This window comes from Theropithecus gelada, chromosome 18 (genome assembly GCF_003255815.1).
Source record: "Theropithecus gelada isolate Dixy chromosome 18, Tgel_1.0, whole genome shotgun sequence".
NCBI lineage: Eukaryota > Metazoa > Chordata > Mammalia > Primates > Cercopithecidae > Theropithecus > Theropithecus gelada.
This window is the reverse complement of record NC_037686.1, coordinates 43,783,700-43,808,510: the sequence shown is the minus strand read 5'-3', so window position 1 is coordinate 43,808,510 and position 24,811 is coordinate 43,783,700. Positions and strand designations below refer to the sequence as shown.

At 46.5% G+C, this 24,811-nt stretch overlaps 1 protein-coding gene across 1 annotated transcript in view; it reads right to left on the bottom strand.

The window, feature by feature from the left end:
- Positions 1-7,310, bottom strand: part of MYO5B (myosin VB) — a 385,029-nt gene extending 377,719 nt beyond the window's left edge. The window contains exon 1 of the mRNA XM_025364941.1: positions 6,911-7,310. Within this exon, the coding sequence (XP_025220726.1) occupies positions 6,911-6,937 (27 nt within the window). The 5' untranslated portion in view covers positions 6,938-7,310. The remainder of the gene's footprint in view (positions 1-6,910) is intronic.
- Between the last annotated feature and the right edge of the window lie 17,501 nt (positions 7,311-24,811).

Here is a 24,811-nt window from a genome sequence, read left to right as displayed (position 1 = left end):
AAACTGAGCAACTGTCACTAAATAGAGGGGGGCAGGGAGCTACAACCCTCAAAGGCAGTGTGGAATCCTAGAGAGGATCCTGGCCCAGAAAAAGAACATTAGTGAAAAACGTGGTAAAATTCTGGTGAACTCTATAGACCAGTTAGTAGTATTACAGAAATGTTAACTTCCTGGTTTCAATAATTGCACTATGGTTATATGACATGTTAACACTAACACTAGAGCAATCTGGGAAAAATATAGAAACTGCGCTATTTTCTCAATGTTTCTGTAAGTCTATTATTTCAAAATCGTTAAAAATAGTGCTATAATTATCCCCAAACACATATAGCTCATGCCTGTCCCTATGCTTGAACTCACTCTCCCATCTCCTCCTGAGAGCATCCTTCTCTTCACAGCCTCCTCATGCATTTCAAATCCTATTCATTCTTTAGGCCCCAATCATGTCCCACTACACCTTAAAGAATGCCTTTCCCCCAATACTGTAGCCCAACCAGACCAACAGTTCTACAAAATGCCTGTAACTTGTAGAGGAGTATGTGCACTCCTCTAATGACACAAAGATAATCCTGTATTGTTAGTGTACTTTGTGTATTTGGCTTTTGTCATCAAACACACTGGAGGCTCCTAAAAATGTCTGATATGGCCTCTGTTCTCCAGAATCTCAGCCTACTTAGATAAGGCATCACATAAAATCAACAAGGCTCAGGCAGGCAGATCATGAGGCCAAGAGATGGAGACCATCCTGGCCAACATGGTGAAACCCTGTCTCTACTAAAAATACAAAAATTAGCCGGATGTGGTGGCACGCACCTGTAGTCCCAGCTACTCGGGAGGTTGAGGCAGGAGAATCACTTGAACCCAGGAGGCAGAGGTTGCAGTGAGCCAAGATCATGCCACTGCACTCTAGTGACTGAGTGAGACTGTCTCAAAAAAAACAAAAAACTTATCAACAAAGGAGGGCGGGGCAAGAGTCTGCTCAATGAGTACAGGTTACAGGTCGTTGGAATACACCACATCCACAAGTCACCAGTACAAACTTCAAAATTCTGATGATCGCCAACAGGGTCAAGCAGGATCCACTGGGCTTATAGGCCCAACTGAAAAAGGGGAGCGGAGGATCAACGGAGTTGGAACTAGGGATGGGAGAAGGAAAAAACCACATGCAAGACAGAGAATGAGGTTCAGAAGGAAGGTGACAGCATGACACACAACCTCCATGCTTCTCTTCAGCCTTTCCTGGGACCCTACAGGGGACAAAGCCCTTGAGATTCTCAACATCCACTCAGCTAAGCCACCATGAGTTATGGGTTAACTTGGGCTCCTAGAACCTGATCCTGAGATGAGGATTCCTGCTCAAGAGACTTATAAGGCAGTGTTTTCAGGAAAGACTGGTAGGGGAGTAGAGAAGGTGGACAAGAGAGGGAAGGAAGTCAAGCAAACATGTGATATTAAGGAAAGTCCCAAACATGGTAACTTTAGCTCAACTGTACAAAGAAACTGAAAACAGTATGGGCCATACTTTAGAGCTGTTCCATTCCCAAGGTGAGGGGATAGGAAACTAATGTCATGCCATTGGTTAAGACTCTTAAGGACTGTTAAGGACTGTTTCCTTTTGCAGAGGATGTCAATTCCCAGGTTCCCTATGCACACAGGCAAAACAGCTTCAGGAGCTTTGACAAAGGGAAGGGTGCTGGCTATTGGAAGTGAGCTAACACCAAGGCAGTATGCAGGGAAGGGAGTAAGGGGGGAAACAAGAGGAGCACTAACAGCTTCTGCTGACACTCTTCAAGTCCTCGTGTCTTTAACACTGTCACCACTTTTTGGAATGAAGAATATCACTCAGAGCCACCAGCAAAAGAAGGAATCATCAGCCCCTCCAGCAGGGGTGACCAGGTACAGAGGAAACAGGTAGCTCTTGCAGCTTTCAGACTGACACTTGGGAGAAACTTACATTACCTGAGGTATAGGTAAGGGACAGTTAAAGGACACCTGCCCAAAAGCACGGAAGATCTATTTTTCAAATAATTGGTCCCAAATCAGCACCCTTAGTAAAGGCTCATGGGTGCAAAGCTGCCATACACAGGGTGTGTCTGCCAGTAAAGTAACCTCCCAGCAGCACTCAAAAACCCACTGCTCAGACACTACCTATCAATTAGAAGCCAAGGAGAAAAAAAGGTTATTTGAAGGAATTGGTTTCAAGGCACCAGTTTCAATTTGATGATTTCTCATTCACTCTGCTGGCTAGAATCAAAGTAGCATATTGAAAATCCAGGTATTTGAAACAGCAGTATTTAAATGTTTTGTCCCAAATAACTCTTCTGTAGAAAAGAGTTCAGCCTGAGGAGGAGAGGTTACATTCAGCCTGAGGAGGAGAGGTTACATTTTATGCTTTAAAATCAGACTACTGTCTGCAATCATAATGAAATGGTATTCACCATGCTTGCACATGTGCGGGCTTCTTTCTGGACCTATGCAAAGCAAAGCCCCCATTGTCTTTTCCAGTGGGTTGGAAGCCAGGCACTCACACTGACCACATGCATGCCACTGTGACAACAGACACCATCATCAGCTCCACCTCTGGACCTGATGTGAGACTGAATGAGACTGACTCACTTTGACATCACCCTGAAAGTGTCTGGCACTGACTGATGCTCTTTCTCCATCCAGAAAAACCTCACTACAAAGAAAATTTCTCAAAGGTGAGGTGTTGGGTCTTCTGAGAACAGGAGTGTCTCTGTTCATAGAGAAGTGCCCTTGGGCCCCCAACCCACCAAAAAAATCACGTAACATATAAACAGTTGAGAACAGATTAAGAAGAGCAAGAACACATTTAATTGGATGGAGGGAAAAAGAAAGTCTTTGCTTAGATAACTAGAAATATACTAATATTAAGTTCTTACCGAACACTATTTAATACAAGTTAATATATAAATGTTTCATATTCCAATAATAACATCTTCTAACTCTGTCACAAAAGCAACAGGTATAATCAAAGGGCTTTAAATTTTTCATTCCCAAAAATGTATAAGTGCTGTTAGCATAATAGGTAATTATTTCCATCACACATAACACATTGATGTGTGTGCCTGGTTCCAGTGTTCGTCACATTAGGAAAGCCCACTTGCAAGTTAAAAATAAAAGGGAACATTGGCTATTTTGATAATACAGTAAAAATGAATAATCTCCAAGAAAAGTGAATCTGAGTAGCAGGCATGGCTTCCCTGTGTAACTTATGATTCACATGCGCAATGAGAAGCCAGCTTGGTAAGTGGGGAGACCATGGTTAGGCAACTACACAACTGCTTCTCATAGGAAAGCACAAGGGTGTTAATTTCTAGGAATAATAACCACTGCTCAAAACAAATCTAGAAACTACTGTCTTAGGTCCCAGAAAATCTCCTTAATTTCAGAATCAAGACCCAAAATGATTAAGGACTGGAAACCCATTAACAGAGTTAACAGAGCAAGGTGCAGCCCAGCAGCCCTTAGGGAAGAATCCTAATATTTGTTTGGGATTAATTATGCCAACCCCTCACACCAATGAAGCTACTTTTTAAGTGTCTTATATCCAAGACCTTTCTCTGGTGACACCAGATTTGTACTTATCTCCATAACCTGAGAAAAAGTACACTGAAACCCAAGTTCAGACTCCCACTACTTTATCATTCCTAAGAATTAACATGCAATGTATTCATTTCTAACTAAAAATCAAGTTGAATGTTTTCTCCTACAAGTGTTGACTTTAAAAGCAATCCGATATTAATTCCTGTTTTTCAAAACTAGGGCTCCAAAGATTAAGGGTTTATTCAATTGTCCATCAGCCCCATATGAGCACTATTCAAGATCACGGAAAAATGCGTATGATGAAAAAAATTCACATGGATTTCAGAGTTTTCTGCACCAAAGCAAACGCATAGTTTTGTACTTGTTATAACAAGCATGAATGGGATCTAGAACAGGTTCTAGTTTGAGGCACTAAGAAAGATAAGTCATCAGTTTGAAAAGAAGCCCCTATCAGGGCAACAGGAATCCTACTAAAATTGAAGCAAGACCAAACTTCAAATTTACGACAAAGCGTGGAGAGAAGAATTGTGAAATCATTACTTTATGAAGTTGATGGGGACAATGCCCCCAAAGAAATCAGTTTATAAGTGGGTAACTCATTTGAAGAAGGGACAAAGTAATGTTGAAGATGAAGCCTGCACCAGCAGACCATCCACATCCATTTGTGCGGGGGGAAGCATCTTATCTGTTCCCTAATTGAAGAGGGCTGACAATTAATGGTAGAAACAACAGCCAACACCACAGACATCTCAATTGGTTCGGCTTTCATGATTCTGACCGAAAATAAAGTTGAGCAAAGTTCCCACTTGATGGATACCAAAACTGCTGCACCCAGATCAATTGCAGACAAGAGCAGAGCTTTGGATGGAAATTCTAAACAAGTGGGATCAAGACCCTGAAGCATTTCTTTGAATTGTAACAGGGGATGAAATGTGGCTCTCCCAGTACAATCCTGAAGACAAAGCCCAATCAAAGCAAAGATTTCCAAGAGGTGAAAGAGGTCCAGTCACAGCAAAGGTGGACTGGTTCAGAGCACAGATCATAGCAGCATTTTGGGGGACTGCTCAAGCCATTTTGCTTGACTTTCTAGAAGACCAAATGATGATGACATCTGCTTATTACAAGTGTCTTGAGGAAGTCAAAGCTTTAGCAGAAAAACACCAAGGAAACTTCACCAGAAAAGTCATTTTCTGCCACAACAATGCTCCTCATTCCTCTCAAAGAAGAGCAATTTTGCAAGAGTTTCTATGGAAAACTATTAGGCGTCCACCTCACAGTCCTGATTTGGCTCCTTCTGACTTTGTGTCCTAATCTCTAAGTTAATGACCTGCATCTTTTCCAGTTAATAATGTAAGACTGCATTGACATGGTTAAATTCCCAGGATCCTCGGTTCTTTAGGGACGAACTACGTGGCTGGTATAACTTTCAAAAGTGTCTTGAACTTGATGGTAATTGCGTTGAGAAATAAAGTTTATATTTTTAAACTTTTAACTCCATTTTACCCCACAAACTTTCCCCCTCATATAATAACAGCAATTCAATATTCCCTGACAAAGGACTTTGACACATTGGAGGTATATTCAGTTGAGTCACTCCTTTTACTTAGGAGTACAATTTGCATCTCCATGCACTTTAATGTAACAAAGCTTTGGCTTTGAGCACTCCAGTTCAGATTTTTCCCCTGCCTTCACTGGCTTCCAGCCTCCAGTCCCAGCTCCTGAAAACCTAACCGGCTTCAGGGAAAAAACTGAAAGCTGAGCTTTTAGGGATCCTCCCAATACCTCCACAGCCAAGAGGGGTGGAGTGCCATTCCAAGGCTAGGACTGCCACAGAGTTCACGCCCTGGCTCCCGCCTCCTCCCCTCCTCCCCCAGAGGCCGTCGCCCATCCCTGATCGCTGCACAGGTGGTCCCTGGTGGGTTAGGAAGTAGTATCTGAGGCTGCTGCGTCCCCACCCCCAGCCAGGTGACAGCCTCCGCGGCCACCTTCATGAGCGTGAACCCATCCCGGCCCTGCTCCCCACTCCAGGAGGAAGGCGAGAGTTTAAAATTCCTCAAACTTAGAAGGGTTGCCAGTCCACGGAGCAGAAGGGCTCCCCCACATGTGCTGGACAGCCGCGAGTGCTCTCCAGGTAAGGACGCAGAAGTGACTGTTCCTACCCAGCCCAGACCTGTTGGCCCGGGCGGGTGTCCCGGGAATCGCACACCCACACAACGCGCGCGGACACCACACGCACACACAACTCTGCACGGAGGCGTGTGCACAGGCACTGTCGAATGTGTTTTGGCCACCCAAGAAGATGAACAGGAAAACCAGGCATTGGACTATCCAAAACTTGTTTTCTTAAAGGGCACATGTGAAGAAAAGGCCTTTGCCCATCTCACTCCTGACTCCAGGGTGAAACTTGAGGGGTCCCGGACGGCTGCAGCGCTGCCTCCAGCTCCCCTGGAAGCGGTGGCTCGTCCCTAACTTTAACCACAGCAACTGCTGCGGAACGCGGGCGTCTCCGCCCAGGCTGCACCTGTTCCGGATTCGGAGCACCCAGCCTCGCACATCCCTTCTGACCTTGAAGGCATCCTGAAACTCACACCCTGCTCCCAGTTCGGCTTTACTCCAACCTCCTTCCCCACAGTCACTGAAGCTCTCTTGGTACCAGAGGGGCCGCGTCAAAATACCCATCCCCAGCAAATTCACAATGCTCTTCCCTGGGGTCTCCGGAGATAACGGAGCACCCCTCTACCCATCGCTTACCCCCACTCCATCCAGCTGCCGCGCCCTCACGCCAGGTTGAGTCTCCTCCCTCTCCACCAAGTCCAGAACCCCCACCTCTCCCAAGTCCAGGGTTCCCTGTTGTGGGTATGCGTGAGGAAAGGACGCCTCGGAGGCGAACCCTCGAGAGCCGGCGCCGCAGAGCCCCTGGGGCGGGGTCCACGGCGGGGACAGGGGACAGCGGCGGGCGCACCGCGGGGGACCGTCCGAGCACGGCGCTCAGAGCTGGCAGAGTCGCCCCCGCGGTTCGGGGAACTCAGCTGGAACCGAGCCCGGGCAACGAAAGTGAGGGGCGCGGCGGGGAGGGGGCGACAGCACCGGCTTGGGGCAGAGCCGTGGCGCTGCGGAATCTCCAGGAGCCGGGCTGCCGGTCAGTGCAGGCGTTCCCGGAACCGCCAAACTTTCTCCGCCAACAGAAGTTAGGGACGCCGAGGACGGAGACGCGGGGGACACCAGGAGGGGTCTCCCGTCACCTCCCGCCTCCAGTAACCGAGGGAGAAGGAGACCCTGAGTGCCAGGTGGCCCCGAGCGCTCCGCCCCGGCCCCGCGGCGCCTCTCCCGCGGCTGCGCTCACCTGGCTGTAGAGCTCGCCCACCGACATGGCCCGGGCCGGGCGGGGCTCGAGCCCCGGCTCCCCGCTGCACCGCGGCTCTCAGTCCGCGGCCGGCCCGCCTGGCGCCATGTTCCCGGGCTGGCCTGGAGTTTCTCGATCTTCTCGCTCTTCTCCGATCTGCCCCGCCGGCTTCCCGGAGGCACAGCGGCCGGCTAGCTCTCGGCGGCGCGACCTTTACTCCTGCGGCGGCGGCGCAGCTGCGGCCGGACAGGAGTTGCGAGCGCCGGGGGAGGAGGCAGCGCGACGCCGCTCCCCGCCCAGGTGTAGGGAGGAGGCGAGGGCCGGCGAGGAGGGAGGACCCGCGCGCGTCAGAGCGGACTGCCCGTGCGCCGCCGCGCCTCTGAGCCCTGCCGGTGCCCGGCCCGACGCGCCCTCCCGCGCCCCCGCGCCCCCGCTGCCACCTGGGCCTCCGGGCCGGGGGCGGGGCGCTCAGAGCGGAGCTCGGGAACCGGCGCGGGCCGCCCCCTGCTGGACGCCGCACGCGCAGGCACAGGTGGGCCCCGGTGCCAGCACCTGCCCTGTCTCGCTCCGCTTCCACCCGCATCGGGCCCGGCGGAGTCCGGCACGCACGCGGTGCACACAAGAAAAGGGGAGAGGAACTAACCAGAGAGCGGGGAAAAGAGAGAAACTTCTATGGCTGGAAGGCCCCGGACGTTGCCCTCGATTTTACCTGGCTGTATTCAGCGCTTTCATTAAAATTCAGTTACTCGTAGATCGTTATTAAGGCGACCTGGACATACGTACACCAAGGATCTTCTCCTTCAAACTGAACTCTCTGCGCGGAAATCCGTCAGAAAGGTGGGAGTCGTAACTTCTTCTGTACAAATATTGGCCACTTTCGCCCACAGCCTCCAAGGAGACTCCAGGCCACTCCTCTCAGAGGGCTCTTGCTTTTCCGGGAAGTCTCACGTTCTCCCAACCCCCGTCTCTCCTACATGCAGACTCCCGGTCTTTCTGCCACTCACTACCTCGTTTATTTGTGTTCCCTCTCTGCCCATGGCACTTGGCTGCCTACAGCAACTTCAGCTCTTCTCCTACTTCCAGTGAAAAGTAGAAATTTCAGTCAAGAAAAAAAAAGACTGCCGGGAGTCTGTGGAAGGAGACCAGGGCTGTCAGACGAGACACTCCCTTCTGAAGGTGGCATGTGTCCCTGAACCAGGGGTGGCCCCTGAAAAGTGGTTCTCCACCAGAAGATCTATCTATACTAGCCGGGGCAGTTGTTCAGGAGCCTCAGAAGGTGATTCTCAGAGGCATCCCACCTGGAACACAAGATCCCGTTGTAATTCACCTGTGCAGGCCTTCCCGTGGGCGCCTCCACAATGAGAGTCAACTGGGGAGCTTTAAGCGATCCAAGGAAGAGGCCCCAACCCAAGGAATTCTGATTCAATGAAGGAAGGGACCTGGGTATCCCAATTTTTAAAGCTCCTCTGAAAGTCTAAAGGACGGTACGGTACTTCCAGGGTGACACATGCATTGACCAAAGCTTGGGTGGCTCTCATTGGACCTAAAATGGAACTCTTCATATCAGTGGCAAGAGCAGAAAGGAATTTTGTTTTTCTCGTCCTCAGAAGTTTTTCTGCATGGTTCCCTTCCCCGGATTCCTGTAGCTCTTAAAGTGTGTCCCCACCCCCCACGCCCACCATCAGCATCACCTGGTAACTTGTTAGAAATACAGGTTATTGGGCTCCACTGCAGACTACTGAACCAGAAACTCTGGTGTGGGGCCAGTACTCATTGTTCTTTCTGCCTCCAGGTGATTCTCCCCTTTTTTGAATAAGAAAGTCGTCAGTCTTGCTTAGATCCTGGCCTCTTCCTCCACCACCATTAGTGGTCCCATCTCTCTACCAGCAACTCTTCCTCTTTCCACTGGCTCCTGGCTTTTTGTGTTTTCCTTTCCTGCTAAACTTAAAGCAGTAGCTTCACTTATTCAGCTATCTCCACTTACGCCCAGTCCCTCCTTAATTCTCTGATTCTCTACACTTTATGCGCATCAGAATCACTTTTGAAACAAGCGGATGTCTGGTTCCTGCTCCCAGAAATTCTGATTTAACTTGTCTTGGGGACGTTGCCCTGGGTGAAAGGATTCTGAAGAGCTCCCAGATGGTTCTAATGGCAGCCAAGTTTAAGAGTTGCTGTTCTGGCCGGGTGTGGTGGCTCACACCTATAATCCCAGCACTTTGGGAGGCCAATGTGGGCCAATCACTTGAGGTCAGGAGTTCAAGACCAGCCTGGCCAACATGGTGAAACCCCATCTCTACTAAAAATACAAACATTAGCTGGGCGTGGTGGCACATGCCTGTAATCCTAGCTACTTGGAAGGCTGAGGCAGGAGAATCACTTGAACCTGGGAGGTGGAGGTTGCAGTGAGCTCAGACCACACCACTGCACTCCAGCCTGGGTGACAGAACAAGACTCTATTTAAAAAGAAAAACCCACTGCTGTTCTAATTCTTCTTATTTGGGTCCACTCAGCCCCATTCTGTTGAAATTACCTTATCACTGTGAAGCATGGGGTGGGAATTGATTCAAGCCACTACGTTAAACCATCTCTTCTCTGGGTATTATTTTTCTCTTGTTTTCTCAGCCTCTCTAACCAAACCTTAACATTATTTTCTAGGCATAACTTCCTCTTCCTGGTTTCTGAATAAAACCATGCTCCATTTCAGAGATCTCATCTTTCTTCTCATCCATGCCCCCATTTCATCTCTCGTTCACAATGCTAATTCTCAAATCTAATTCTAACCTTACTAAAGACCCACCTTTCCACCTGCAGATAGGCAATGCTAACAATGCCACTTGGACCTCGGACCAATCTGACATTCATTTGTTTCCATCCTTTCTCCCCACCCTTAATTGGTTCCAACTGTCTAGTTTCCATCACACCTGGCACAAATGAAAAGCTCAATTCATGTTGACTGAACTGAATTGCATTCGTGAGTCCCACACTTGGCCAGAGCTTTGTGAATTTCTAATCCCACAATCAGATATGATCTTTCCCTCCTTTGAACAATAAAGACATTTTAAAACTTAATTGATTCAGGAAACATACCAAGCGCTTTACTTCTGTGATCTTGTTGAAGCCTCAGAGCAACCTTATAAAGGAGGTTCAGAATATTAAGCCTTTTTCACAGATGGGCAAAGTGAGGCTTAGGGAGGAAGGGTGTGAAAAACACTCTAGGTCAGACAGCTACTGTTCAATTAAAGTCTCATTCGAGAATCTAACCCTTGCTTTTTATGTCAATGCATCTTGAACGTCAGTGTGTACCAGGATTAAGGGGCTATCAGGGGATGTTAATTTAGTTGGTCAGAGATGTGATCAATGAGTCTGAATTTGGTTTTTTTGGTTTTTGTTTGTTTGTTTGTTTGTTGAGATGGAGTTTCGCTTTTGCTGCTCAGGTTGGAATGCAGTGGCACCATCTCAGCTCACTGCAACCTCCGCCTCCCGGGTTCAAGCGATTATCCTGCCTCAGCCTCCCCAGTAGCTGGGATTATAAGCATGTGCCACCACGCCCGGCTAATTTTGTATTTTTAGTACAGATGGGGTTTAGTAGAGGTGATCCGCCCGCCTCGGCCCCCAAAGTGCTGGGATGACAGACGTGAGCCATTGTGCCCGGTCTATGAGTCTGCAAATTCAATACATATCCCAGGGGGTGTAGGGCCCACACTTTGAGAGACATTGCTCTGTGCTCCACGGCTTCTCAAAGTAAAAAGAAGATACCTGTTGGAAATGCCTTAGTCTCCTTCCTGACAGGTGAGGATTTCCCTCACAAATAACAAAAAGTTAACTTCCTAGGCATTCATTTGCACCCTGTATGATATGTGAACTAATATCCCTTTCTCCTCCTCACCACTAGGCTCTAAGTCTTGAGGGCGGGGACCACACCTGATCCATATTTGCATCCTCCGCACTTCCTAGAACATGCCTTGCACAAAGTTGACGGCAGTAAATAGTAGGTAAATTGAGATGTTTTGAGCCAAGTCTTAAAGGAAGTACTACTCATTAATTAGTGGAAAGGAGAAAACAAGGGGATTACTAAACAGAAAAATTAGCATAAGCAAAGAAAGAAAGAGGAGGAATTCCACTAAGAAGAAGCCTTCTTATTGGCTGGCACTTCTATGAACGCGGTTTGTAAACTATACAGTGACTGTTAAAATTATTTTCTTATGGGCCAGACACAGTGGCTCATGCCTGTAATCCCAGCACTTTGGGAGGCGGAGGAGGATCACTTGAGGTCAGGAGTTGGAGACCAGCCTGGCCAACATGGTGAAACCCCATCTCTACTAAATACACAAAAATTAGCATGCCTGTAGACCCAGCTACTTGGGAGGCTGAGGCAGGAGAATATCTTGAATCAGGGAGGCGGAGGTAGCAGTGAGCTGAGATTGTACCACTGTACTACAGCCTGGGCAACAGAGTGAGACTGTTTCCAAAAATAATAATAATTTTCGGCCGGGCGCGGTGGCTCAAGCCTGTAATCCCAGCACTTTGGGAGGCCGAGGCGGGCGGATCACGAGGTCAGGAGATCGAGACCATCCTGGCTAACATGGTGAAACCCCGTCTCTACTAAAAATACAAAAAACTAGCCGGGCGTGGTGGCGGGCGCCTGTAGTCCCAGCTACTCGGAGGCTGAGGCAGGAGAATGGCCTGAACCTGGGAGGCGGAGCTTGCAGTGAGCCGAGATCGCGCCACTGCACTCCAGCCTGGGTGACACAGCGCGAGACTCCGTCTCAAAAAAAAAAAAAAAAAAAAATAATAATAATAATAATTTTCTTGTATCCTCTCCTTTACCAAATAGATTCATATCTTCTCCCTTTCCTCCTCTATCCCAAAAGCCTCCACTCCTTAAACAAAGGCTGTCTTTCTTGCTCATATTGCATACCTACCGTGGGTTGGATGTGGCTCTGCTCTAGAGATTTTCCTTTGGGTTCCTGTCTGGAAGCTTGCCTGTGTTGTGGTGGAAGGAAAAGAGATGCAGCAAACCCCGTTCCAGCTTCAAAAGCTTCTGCTTGAGGACTGACTCACATTTCAAAACTGAGAGAGATGCAGTCACATCTCATTGGCCAAAACAAGATGCAGGGCTGCTTCTGAAGTTATCAGGGCAGGGCACTGACTGGAGGAACAACCAGAACAGGACAGCAAATGTTTTCAATGATAACATAATCCATTAGACTCCTTTCTCTCCAAATTCTGTCTCTTCCAGAAAACTTGTCTTAAATTATGTCAGGATTCTCCTGAGGTCTGACCCCCAAAACCAAGGCAAGGGGATGAATAAAGTGAATTCTGGATCTGGATAAGGAGCCATAAAGTGTATTCACAGTTGGAATATCAACTCCCTAAACATGAAAAGGAGGCAACTTTACCTGCAGGGAGGAAAGGGTGGGAGAAAACAAACTTATCCTTGAACTAAAACCTGAGCATGGACTCACTGATCCTGAATCACAGTTTTTGGGGTGGAGGTCATCTAGCCCAATGCCCAGTGCAAGAATGCTGAGCTTCCCAAATGTGGGACCACCCAGGCTCTGATTAGACAGTGCTGCAGATGGAGAACCCATTGTCCTGCTCAGGAGGTCAGGAGTTCAGCCAGCACAGTCATTGAACTTCTGCAGGTCCTCTCTCATTTCCAGGGGTCCATAATGTCCTCATCACCCTCGGCCAGCTGGCAATCCACTGCTTCTCTCATACAGATTTGAGTTTTCCAGACTGTATCCAAGAAATGGAAATATGGTTGAAATAGTAGCCCCTGAGACATGGGAATAATGGTTGAAGTTGTTTTCCCCAAAAGGTGGTCATTAAAGCCTGATTATGGGCTGCTTCTGAAATGGCTCCCAATATTTCTCACCTCCTGATGGTCTCCTTTTGTGTAATCTCTTCCATTTATGTGTGGGCTAGACCTAGAGATTTGGTTCTAACAATAAAATACAGCAAAGATGATGGCATGCCAGATCCATTAAATTGTAAAGGACTGTGACTTTTGTCTTACTGGAACTCTGGCTCTTGTCATATGCTTGCCCTGATGCGGAGTTGCTGTGGAAAGGCCCATATGGCAAGGAAATAAGGGAGGCTTCAGTCCAATAGCCCTTGAGGGACTGAATTCCCCAAACAACTATGTGAGGAAGCTTGGAAGGAGATTCTTGTCTAAATGAGTGTGATGGTTAATACTGGGTGTCAACTTGATTGAAGGATACGAAGCATTTATCCTGGGTGTGTCTGTGAGAGTATTGCCAAAGGAGATTAACATTTGAGTCAGTGGGCTGGGAAAGGCAGACCCACCCTTAGTCTGGGTGAGCACAATCTAATTAGCTGCCAGCATGGCTAGAATAAAAAGCAGGCAGAAAAATGGGAAAAGAGAAATTGGCCTAGCCTCCCAACCTACATCTTTCTCCCCTGCTGGATACTTCCTGCCCTCAAACATCAGAGTCCAAGTTCTTCAGTTTTGGAACTCCAACTGGCTCTCTTTGCTCCTCAACCTGCAGACACCCTATTGTGGGACCTGGTGATTGTGTGAGTTAATACTTAATAAACATATGTGTGTGTGTGTATATATAACATATATTATATATATGTTATATATACATATATAAACATATATGTATATATAATATATATATTTTATATATATATATTCCATTAGTTCTGTCCCTTGAGATAACCCTGAGCAATACAATGAGCTTTCAGATGAGACCAAATCCCCAGCTGACACTTTGATCACAACCATGTGATCCACCCTGAAGCAAGGATCCGGTAAAGCTGCATCTACGTTAAAGAAACTGTGAGATAATTCTGTGACCCATGTAAACTGTGTGATAATAAATGTGTTGTTTAAAACCACTAAGTTTGAGGATAATTTGCTATGCAGTGATAGATGACTAATATAATCATATACAAAAGTGTTCTGTGATCCTTGGCTTACTGATAAGAACTTCATTCTAGCAAATTCTCTCCTCATCATGGCAGGTTCATTCCCCAAATACCTGCTAAAGTGGCCATCTTCGAACTGGGGTTTGTGGGACCCTGTACACCAAGACTATTCATGTTGTTATTCCCATATTTTGTTTTAAAGGAATCAGTGTCCAGATCCTATACCTCCATATGTATTTCTTCCTAAACACTGATTTGAAAAAAAAATCAGGCCTGCATTTAGGAGAGGGTCATTCTCAGGTCTCAGTTCCCAGGTCCCTTTCTCTCGCTTTGCAAAAGACACATTCTCAGACCTTCTGAGTAGTAGGATGGTGGTTTGCCTGGGTAGCCAAAGCCTTCATGATGCCACACAAAAGGACACTTAGAAATGTGGTGTTGAGAAAGCAAGTAACTAAAGAAGGGGCCACAAATTCTTTTGCAGTTCAAATGGTTTCCACTTCTGTGCTGTCAACAAAATTGAAGCAGAACTTAAGCCAATGGTCAGCTGACAGGTTATTAAAAATAATCCTTCGATGGGTCACTATGCAATTTTTGTCAACTCTGAAGGAATTCAAAGAATTGAAGGACACTGTTCCAACAAAACTTCCCCTCCTATTTATTTATGTAAACGAGATTCCTCTCAGCACTTATAACAAAAATAGGAATAGATTTTTGAAGCTGTGCAGTAATACTCTGTGATAATTCAAAATAATAACTTTAATACTTAGTCCACTGGAAATGTTTTAAATATATTAATTTATATACCTATTTTTGTTGTGGTTAGTTATTATAGGGTAATTATTAAAAGGACTTCTACCACAAAAAATGTAGGATAAAATTCCGTGGAAAAAGTGGAATGGAATTTCAGGCTCAAGGAACAAAAAATAATTGATTTAAATAACTTGTTCGTGTATTTTTAAAATGCGCAATGGAAGTTATCAAATTGCTATGACCGAGTCCATTGGGTTCATTAAAAACAGTAATATAGTATTTTAAGTGACTAGATACACCAAAATTATAACTTTTTCAACTATGGAAACTTAAAAAATATCCAAAATGTAAGGAGACATATAGTTTAAAAAATTTTTTTTGAGAGTATAAAAGCAAGAAAGTCAGCTGGGCACGAAGGCTCACACCTATAATCCTAACGCTTTGGGAGGCTAAGATGGAGGATCACTTGAGCCCAGGAGTTTGAGATCATCCTGGGCAACATAGGGAGACCCCATCTCTACAAAAATATATTAGCCAGGTGTGGTGTCATGCACCTGTAGTCCCAGATACTCAGGAGGCAGAGATGGGAGGATTGCTTGAACCCAGAAGGTCAAGGCTGCAGTGAGCTGTGGTCATGCCACTGCACTCCAACCTGAGCAACCAGAGCAAGACCCTGGTAAAAAAAAAAAAAAAAAAAAAAAAGAACAAGAAAGTCTAAAGCCCCTGGGAGGGAGGACAGCCACCTCCACAGCTCCCCACATTAGGACTTTCTTAGGAATTCAGGATTTAAAATGGTGTTAACCATCTTGATGCTGTGAAACGCTTTCGGCTTGCCAGTTTAGTCTGTGCTCATCTCCAAGTATCTCTTGGGACAATACAAACTTATTTTTTCACCTGTTTTAAGTTAGCACCCAGCCTCTGCAGCTTTAGCAGTAACTTCTGTTAATATTTGTAGGGGGAGGCCCTGGCACAGTCCCCGACCCCCCGACCCAGACTTCTGCTTCAACATTCTTCCATGGTGGAGCTCTGACATGTGAGGATGATTGAAGGTTATTGGAGTCGTTTAGGAGAAAAAGACTCTGAGGACTGAGGAATGGTGAGGGACCCCCAACAAGAGAGATAGGGGCATCGTGATCTTAAATACTTAAAAATCAGTTCTGTGAAAGAGAGATTAAGCCGATTAATAGAGGCCAGGCCCACAGGGAGGAAGTTTCAGAGTAATAAATCGTGGACAACCATGAGGAATAAGGTACAACATTCAAATAAGAAAAGCTATCAAGAGAGGCCAGATATCTCGCAAAGAAGTGAGTGTGCTGTCCCTGGAGGAATGCAAGCAGAGGCTGGATTATCACTGTCAAGGATGCTATTTTGCCACCGGGTGGGACGGTGGGCTGTCCATCTGCTGGGAATCACTGGTGGTTCCCTGGTGGCTGCCCTCCTTACACTTGGCTTATGGTGCCCAGGAAAACCTAGAGCTGTTGTCGCAAATGCTGGATTGATAGCCTTGTGGGAAGAAACCCGCATCTTAAAGCTTGCTCCCTGGGAAGGTTTGATATCAGTTTTTTACAACTCAGTACGACTGTAAGTCATGTGCTTCCTTTGGGGGGTGTTTCACATAAACCTCGCCTTTAATCCGAAATGGAATGAGCGGCTTTGCTTCCTAGGAGGCATCCTAACTGCTGAAAAGCGGTGGCGGGGCTGGCTTCTTCTCTTTGAAGAAGAGGGAGGCAAAACAGTGTGGTTTATGCTTTCCCAGAACTTCTAAAATCCCTGTTCCTCGTGGCTGCTCCCAGGGCTCACGGCTGTATGTAAATAACTGTAATGACCCTTCCAAGAATGGAATGACGAGTCTATTGGAGCTTGGATGGAGAGGAGGGAGGAGAAAAATGATGGGGCATGGATCAGAGGAAATGTAATATCACCGTCGGCGAACGTACAGTCTCCTCCACACCCCACTAAAGTGTTCTGAGCCTCCAGTCCTCCGACAGACACTTGCCCCTCACCGCAATCCGCCCTCACCTAAGCAACTGCCGGTCCCTTTCCCGAGGATCGCCGAGGCCGCGGGAATGTTTTATCCCCAGCGTCTCACGCCCTCTTCTGGACACTTTTCCCAACAGCTAGTTTTGTTTCTGATTTTTCTCATTTTTCAGTCCCTCTCACTTCATCTGAGAGGAAGGTTGAATCCGGTTGAAACAGGGGCCCCACAGCAAGGCTTTGGTTTAATGGTTCCATTTTGATTTATTACCAGGTGATGTGGGGTGAAGGGTAAACCTTCTGAGCCAGGCAGGTGGGGAGAGATTGTGAAATTCTCTGCTACTCAAGCGGATCTCGGGAGCCCCTATCATCTTTCCAGTTCTTCCCAGAAATGCCCAGGCCAAAGAGCCTGCTGCCGCACCACCAACGAGGGGCGCGATTTTGGGCGGTCCCGCTTCCTCTCTGAGCCTCTGATTTCTCATTAGTAAAATGAAAGGATTGGCTCTTCCAGCTACCGCTTTCAAAGATCAGGGAACTAGGGAAGATTGTCTGTTATATACCCTGAAATACTTCAGTCCCACTCAGTTAATTTGAGCTTTAATTCTAGGGAGGGCCAGGTGACATGCTGTCAAGAATCTCCATTCCAGGGCAGTCAGCAGGCACATCCCAAAAGGCCACACTCTAGATGCAGCCACCACAAATCCTTCTGCTATCACATTTCGATCAATCACCAAGTCTAGGCTAATTAACAGACTGAATGTCAAATGAGTTTTTATTGGTGACTTGTGAAATTGCAGAACGGATGTTAGAAGTTGGCACTCTTTGGTGAAATGACGGGTATTCAAGATTTGGGGGTGGGCTAGAGACATTCCCCACTCTTGCCAGAACATGCCAGAGCAAGAATCTGGAGTGCCTTATAACCTGCACCGTGAGGGAGGGTGCCCAAGGCCGGATCCCAACTTGGCCTGGTGTCCAGCCGATGGTGGAGGAGGGCGTCTGGTTGTAAAAAGCTGACTAGAAGCACAAACTCCTGCCTCTGAATGCTGGAATGAATGAAACTTGTACACAGGTAGCATCAAGTAACCCTGCCTTACAGGTGTGATCAAAACTCATAAAAGGCAAGAGTGCTGAAACCTCATCAAGCTTACAAAGCCAATTCTGGACCTGCTTGCAGCTGAAAGCTTGTCTAATAAGTGGCAGCATGTGGGCTGAATGAACTGCTTTCTCTATCACCTGTAGCCACCACAAGCTTCTTGGGCAACTAATTGTTATCTACTGAAAAGAACCTAAGAGTGGCATGGAATCCTAAGTTGCTTTCTAACTCTGAGTCCTACATATTTCTGATTCTTTTAAACAAAAATTAATGTAAACATCATTTGTTAAAAACTCACTATATTTCAGACACTCCCTGGGGCACTAGAGATTTACAGAAGAATAAAATGTCTTTTGGGGGCCCAGCCCAAACATCCAGCTGCCTAATTGCCTTTTCCACATGTATGTCTAAGGGTATCTCTGACTCACATGACCAAAGTGAAAATCTTAATTTTCAGCCCACATGAGTGTTCTTCCCTAATCTTAACCATACTCATAGATAGCATCACCATTTACCATCAAGCCAAAATCTTAGGCTAGGCATCATCCTTGATTCCTCTATTTCCCTCAATTCTTTTTTTTTTCTTTTTCCTTTCTTTTTTTTTTTTTCCATTATGTTTTGAGATGGAGTCTCACTCTGTCGCCCAGGCTGGAGCGCAATGGCGTGATCTCGGCTCACTGCAACCTCCGCCTCCCAGGTTCAAGTGATTCTCCTGCCTCAGCCTCTTGAGTAGCTGGGACTACAGGCGCGCACCACCACGTCCAGCTAATTTTTGTATTTTTAGTAGAGACGGGGTTTCACCATATTGGCCAGGCTGGTCTCAAACTCCTGACCTCAAGTGATCCACCCACCTCAGCCTCCCAAAGTGCTGTGATTACAGGCACGAGCCACCGAGCCCAGCGAATTTTTTTTTTTTTTCAATAGAAACGGAGTTGCCCAGGCTGGTCTCAAACTCCTGGACTCAAGTGATCCGCCACCTCGGCCTCCCAAACTGCTGGGATTACAGGCGTGAGCCACTGCGCCCAGCCCATTTTCCTCAATTCTCAATTCTAATCCATCAGCAAAGCCTAATAGCTCAATCTCCAAGGCACATCCCAAATCAGGCACCTTTTCCATCTCCAATGCTGCCACCCTCCACCAGCCCCAGCCATTTCCTGGTGGGCCACTGCAAAAACGACCTGCTTGGTCTCTCCACTTCCATTTATTTGACCTCATCTCTTCCTGCCCTTCTCTTTTCTTACTTTGAGCTGCTGACCTCAATCCCTTCTTTCTGTTCCTCAAACATGCTGTGCTTATTCTCACCTCAGGCTACTTGAACCTACTGGCTCCTTCCCTGGAATGCCCTCCCCCTGACATTCACTTCAGACCCAGAATTTAAATAAGCAGCAAAAAAACTTAGTAATCAAGACATTAGGACAATAATTTAATGAAATAGCAGAAAAAAAAAAAAAAAAGGCCCATGATGGAAAAACAACACGAACTTAAATAAAGACAGGATTCAGGAATGCCATGCTGAGCCATATAGAATCCTAAGGCAGAGGTAAAAATGTATGACCCTATATACATTTTTTTTTTATTTCTTTTTTTTTTGAGACAGAGTCACTCTGTTGCCCAGTCTGGAGTGCAATGGTGTGATCTCAGCTCACTGAGACCACCTCCGGGTTCAAGCTATTCTCATGTCTCAGCCTCCCAGGTAGCTGGAATTACAGGCGCCCACCACCACGCCCAGTTAATTTTTGTATTTTTAGTAGAGACGGGGTTTCACCATGTTGGTCAGGTTGGTCTCAAACTCTGGACCTCAGGTGATCCACCCACCTCTGCCTCCCAAAGTGCTGGGATTACAGGCATGAGCCACTGCACCCAGTCTTGTATTTCTTCTTAAGAGGCAGGATCTCACTATGTTGCCCAGCCTGGAGTACAGTGGCTGTTCACAGCCTCGATCAGGAATTTGCCCTGCTCAGTTTCTGACCTGGGCTGATTCACCCCTCCTTAGGCAACCTGGTGATCCCAGCTCCTGGGAGTTCACTATGTTGATGCCAAACTTAGTGCAGACACCTGGTCAGCATAAAGCACTACAGCCCAGAACTCCTGAACCCAAGTCATACTCTTGCTTTAGCCTCTGGAGTAGCTGGGACTATAAACATGTGCCACTGTGCCCAGCTGTGTGTGTGTGTGTGTGTGTGTGTGTGTTTGTATTTTGAGACAGAGTTTCACTCTTGTTGCCTAGGCTGGAGTGCAATGGCGCCATCTCGGCTCACTGCAACCTCCACGTCCCAGGTTCAAGAAATTCTCCTGCCTCAGCCTCCCCAATAACTGGGATTACAGGCACCCACCACCATGCCCGGCTAATTTTTGTATTTTTAGTAGAGACGGGGTTTCTCTATGTTGGTCAGGCTGGTCTCAAACTCCCAACCTCAGGTGATTCGCCCACCTCAGCCTCCCAAAGTGCTGGGATTACAGGCGTGAGCCACCACACCCAGCCCCAGCTGTATATTTTTAAAGGTTAACTTTTCCCAGGATCTTAAAGGGGTTAAAAAATATTGAAAAATTATAAAGTGGGGTGTTACAATGCACATTGTTTTAAGCGTAAATACTTTATTATACTTGTGTTAAGGGGTCTCCAGGACTCCAGATTTGAGGATTTGCTAGAAGGACTCATAGAACTCAAAAAAGCTGTTATAGTCATGGTTTTGGCTTATTACAATGAAAGGATGCAGATTACAATCAGCAAAGGAAAAAAGTACACAGGGCAGAGTCCAGAAGAGACCAGACATAAGCTTCCATTGTCCTTAACAGGAAGAATCATAGGGAGAGCACGTACTTCTCCCAGCAGCGATGTGTGACAACATGGAGGAAGTATTGTCAAGCAGGGAAGCTCACCCAAACTTGAAAGGTTTTCACTGGGGGCCAGTCTTCATTTCTCCCACCTCCAGAGGTAAAATGAATACAGCATGGCCCTGGCTCCTGGGTGAACAACAACAGGTTTCAACAAAAATTACATCATTAGTATAAATCTGGGATAAGCCAGGTACAGTGGTTCATGCTGTAATCCCAGGGTTCTGAGGGGCTGAGGCAGGAGGACTGCTGGAGGCTGAGAGTTTGAGACGAGCCTGGGCACAGAACAAGATCCTGTCTATACAAAAAATTAAAAAACTTAGCTGGATATAGTGGCATGTGCCCATAGTCTTAGCTACTCAGGAATCTGAGGCTGCAGTGAACTATGATTGTGCCACTGTACTCCAGCCTGGGCAGCAGAGTGAGACTCCATCTCTAAAATAAAAAATAAGACGCCATCTAGGGTAGGCCAAGTCTCTAGGAAGACAAAGACACTCATATCAGGCAGAATTCCAAGAACTTACAGGTTATATCTCCTGGGAGCCTCAAGGGTCCATTCTTTCTTTGGAATGTGCAGGGTTGGACACCTCAAGCCTGCTGAATTAACCTTTAACTGCATAATAACAAAACCAGAAGTTAGTATAATTTCACTGGCTTTAATGAAGCAAACTCCCCAATAATATTTTCAATATCTACTTCTGGAAAAAGTTAACCACTGAAGAAACACATTAAGGCATGTCTACACAGACACACATTTTTCTTTTGGCCTCTGATTCCAACATGGTTGAGCACAGCACTGCCAGATCCTGTCTTTATTTAAAATTTTGATATTTCATGCTTTGTGGACTTTTTGCATTAATTTTTATTTTTAAAAATATTATTGATCCATAGACTGGGCGCAGTGGCCCTATAACCCTCAAGCCTGTGGTTTCTCATCTTTCCAGCCTAATCAGAATAGTACACAATCAGGAAGGCCTCTGACAGCCTTATCTGTTATTGCATCCTCTCCATTTCTCTTTCATTGTATCACTTCACATTCTAAAATAATCTTATTTCTACCTCGTAATTTCCTGTCTACCCCTTCCACTCAGCTCAAATATAGGCTCCCTGAAGCAGAGAGCTTGTCTGTCTTGCTCACTGCTAAACTCTCAGACGCTAGAAGAGTGTCGCTCACATGGTTGATGTAAAATGTCAGTTGCACTGACTCCATGGAGGTGAAACCCTGTATGGTTACAGACACAAAGAGCAGCCACACAGCTGAGGTTTCTCCTAGTGTCGTTTATTGCCAAGCGGCCTCCATGGCTGGGGGATCCAAAGGCTAAAAGGACCGACAGAGATAAGTCTAGATGGAATATTTAAGCTGAAGGATTCCTCTAGCTCTTTCCAATGTTACTTATTTAACAAGTGCTATTTACAGAGCGTGCCATCAAACTGTGCTCATGTCAAAGTGCAGAAACTACCAGTTTGCATATTCAAACTTTGCGTAAATCAACTTAGCTTTGGAGCTTATGAAGAGATACATTGGCTCTGGTTCTGGTCTGTCCTGGGGAAATGATTTATTCTTTTTCAATGGTGATTTGTATTTCTAGGTATCCATTATTAAAATATGAACAATACCTCAAGGGAAAATGCGTGAACAAAGTTATCCAACATTAACATATTCATTTTCATGCCTGTGCGTCTGAGTGTTATTTCACTTTCTTGTACTTGGCTGGTCATAACTCTCCATTATCCCCAGGCCGAGTGTTGTTCCTGGGGTGTGACTCCCACCCTTGTCCTTCTGGCCTCCTATCTCAGGGCTCCGAACACTTCCTAACTCCAGACATGCCATTGGCCAGGAATTCTCCTTCCTGTTTTCTAGACTTCCCCATGTACACGCCCTCTAAGGGTTTCCATCTCACTTCGTAAGGACTTTGCCTTGTACCCTGAGTGAGATCCAACTCATGGATCTGGAAACAGACAGCATCTCACTCAGGGTACACGGCAAAGTCTTTTCAATGGCTTGGCTGCAACAGCCCCCTTATCCCCTCCTTTCCAGCTCCCTTGTTATTCCTTGAATGCCTCATGGTCTGACCAGCTTCAGTGCCTCTGCCTTTCCTGGCTTCAAGGTTTTCGCCCTCTCAGTTTCACAGGAGTCTTCTCAGTGAGGGCTTCCCTGCTTGCCTCACTTACATTGCATGGCCCCTTGGCACTCCAGATCCCCTGTCCCCTTTCTTTTCCTCTATGCCATGATCACTGTCTAGCATATTATGTATTTATTTGGTTATTTTTTTCCCCAATCCCCTTGCTAAAATATAAGCCGTTTTATTCTCTAACTTGTAGGGACTTCTTCAACTCCAGCCTGATTCTTTCCAGCATGCAGGGTGGTTTGGATGATGTCTTGGTTTGCTAGGACTGCCGTAGCAAAGAACCACAAACTGGGTGGCTTAAAAATCACAGAAATTCATTCTCTCACAGTTCTGGAAGCTGGAAGTCCAAAATCAAGGTGTCAGCTGGGCCAGCCTCTTGAAACATGCAGGGAAGAATCTGTCTTTGCCTCTTCCAGGTTCTGGGGGTCTGCCCACTATGTTTGGACTTCCTGGGCTTCTTGGGTGTGACCCCCACCCTTGTCCTTGCGGCCTCCTGTCTAGATGCAGCACTTCAGTCTCTTCCTCTGTCACAGATGGCGCTCACCTCGTGCATCTGTGTCTCTCTGTCCCCGCTTTGTATAAGGACACCACTCATACTGGAGTAAGGGCTCACTCTAATCCAGAATGATTTTGTTTGTTTGTTTATTTGTTTTTTGAGACAGAGTCTTGCTCTTGCTGCCCAGGCTAAAGTGCAATGGCATGATATCAGCTCACCGCAACCTCCGCCTCCCAGGTTCAAGGGATTCTCCTGCCTCAGCCTCCCGACTAGCTAGGATTACAGGCATGTGCCACCATGCCTGGCTAATTTTGTATTTTTAGTAGAGATGGGGTTTCTCCATGTTGGTCAGGCTGGTCTCAAACTCCCAACCTCAGGTGATCCGCCCTCCTCGTCCTCCCAAAGTGCTGGGAGCCACCGCGCCCAGCCCCGGAATGATTTCATCTTAACATTTATATCTGTAATGACCCTATTTCCAAATAAGGTCACATTCCAAAGTACTAGGGGTTAGGACTTCAACATATCTTTATGGAGAGACACAATTCAGCCCATAGCAGGTGACGTCTGAGGATGGTTTTGTCCAATGGCAGTTCTGTTCCACCAAGACAAAGATACGGGGCTAGAGTTGTTATTTCTCTTTGTTTTTTGTTTTTGTTTTGTTTTGTTTTGTTTTGTTTTGTTTTTAAATAGAGATAGGGTTTCCTATGTTGCTTAAGCTGGTCCTGAACTCCTGGCCTCAAATAATCCTCCCACCTCAGCCTCCCAAAGTTCTGGGATTACAGGTGTGAGTCACCATGCCTGGCCAGCTGCCATAGTTGTAAGACACAAAGTCTTCCTTCCTTTCTTCACCCATGTATTCAACGAACACTTCTAAAGCCAGGTATTTGCTAAGCACTGAAGACCAAAAAAAAAAAAAAAAAAAAAGTGATAGGCAGGGCCTCTACCCCAGGGAGCTCCCAGGCTAGTGAGAAAAAGCAAATAACGTCACTAAGTGATTAGTCCCAAGAGAGCCCACACAGAGGGAGGTGGTGCCTCCCCTCCAGAGCCATCTGTAAGCACCAACCTGCTGGTGCCTCCAGTAATCTTTGCATGCCCACCCTTGGCAGCCTGGGAGTATGGGGAGGCATATCATTTAGGATTACATTTTTATGCTCTAGCTAAAAGTTTATGGTCTCCTTCTATTTCAACATGTGTTACTCCATAAATTAGGCTGAAAAATCCTCACACATCTAAGTTGTCATCAGACTCAAGCATTTTGCCACTCCTGCTCAAGCTGATCTTAAAGCTTATTCCACAAGTGGTTGCAGAAGTAACTGTCCAGCTCCTGGCTCGCCACTCCTCAAACCCTGGGAACCGCTCACAGTAAGCCAGGCCCCAGGAGCTGCACAGTTTTAAGAGCGAAGTCAGTAAGTGGTCTGTCCCACCCAGTCTCCATGCTCCTCTCCCCTTGAACTTTACTTCCAGTAGTTGGGATCCTGTGTTATTCCTTACAAGCCTCTGTTGGTCTGGTCATATAATTCAATCCTTCTCTTGTCTCTAGTGCCCTCATCTTTATTCAATTCCCTATGTTATTTCCAGGTTTCCTGGAGACCAGATTCACCTTACTCATCACAGTCTTTCCTCCATCTCTGATCTTATCTGTAAGCCCAGGTTTTATGACTTGGTCCCAATGTTTGCAGCAGATTCTCCTTGATGCCTGGACCTGCCTGTATCTTGCTTCCAGATTC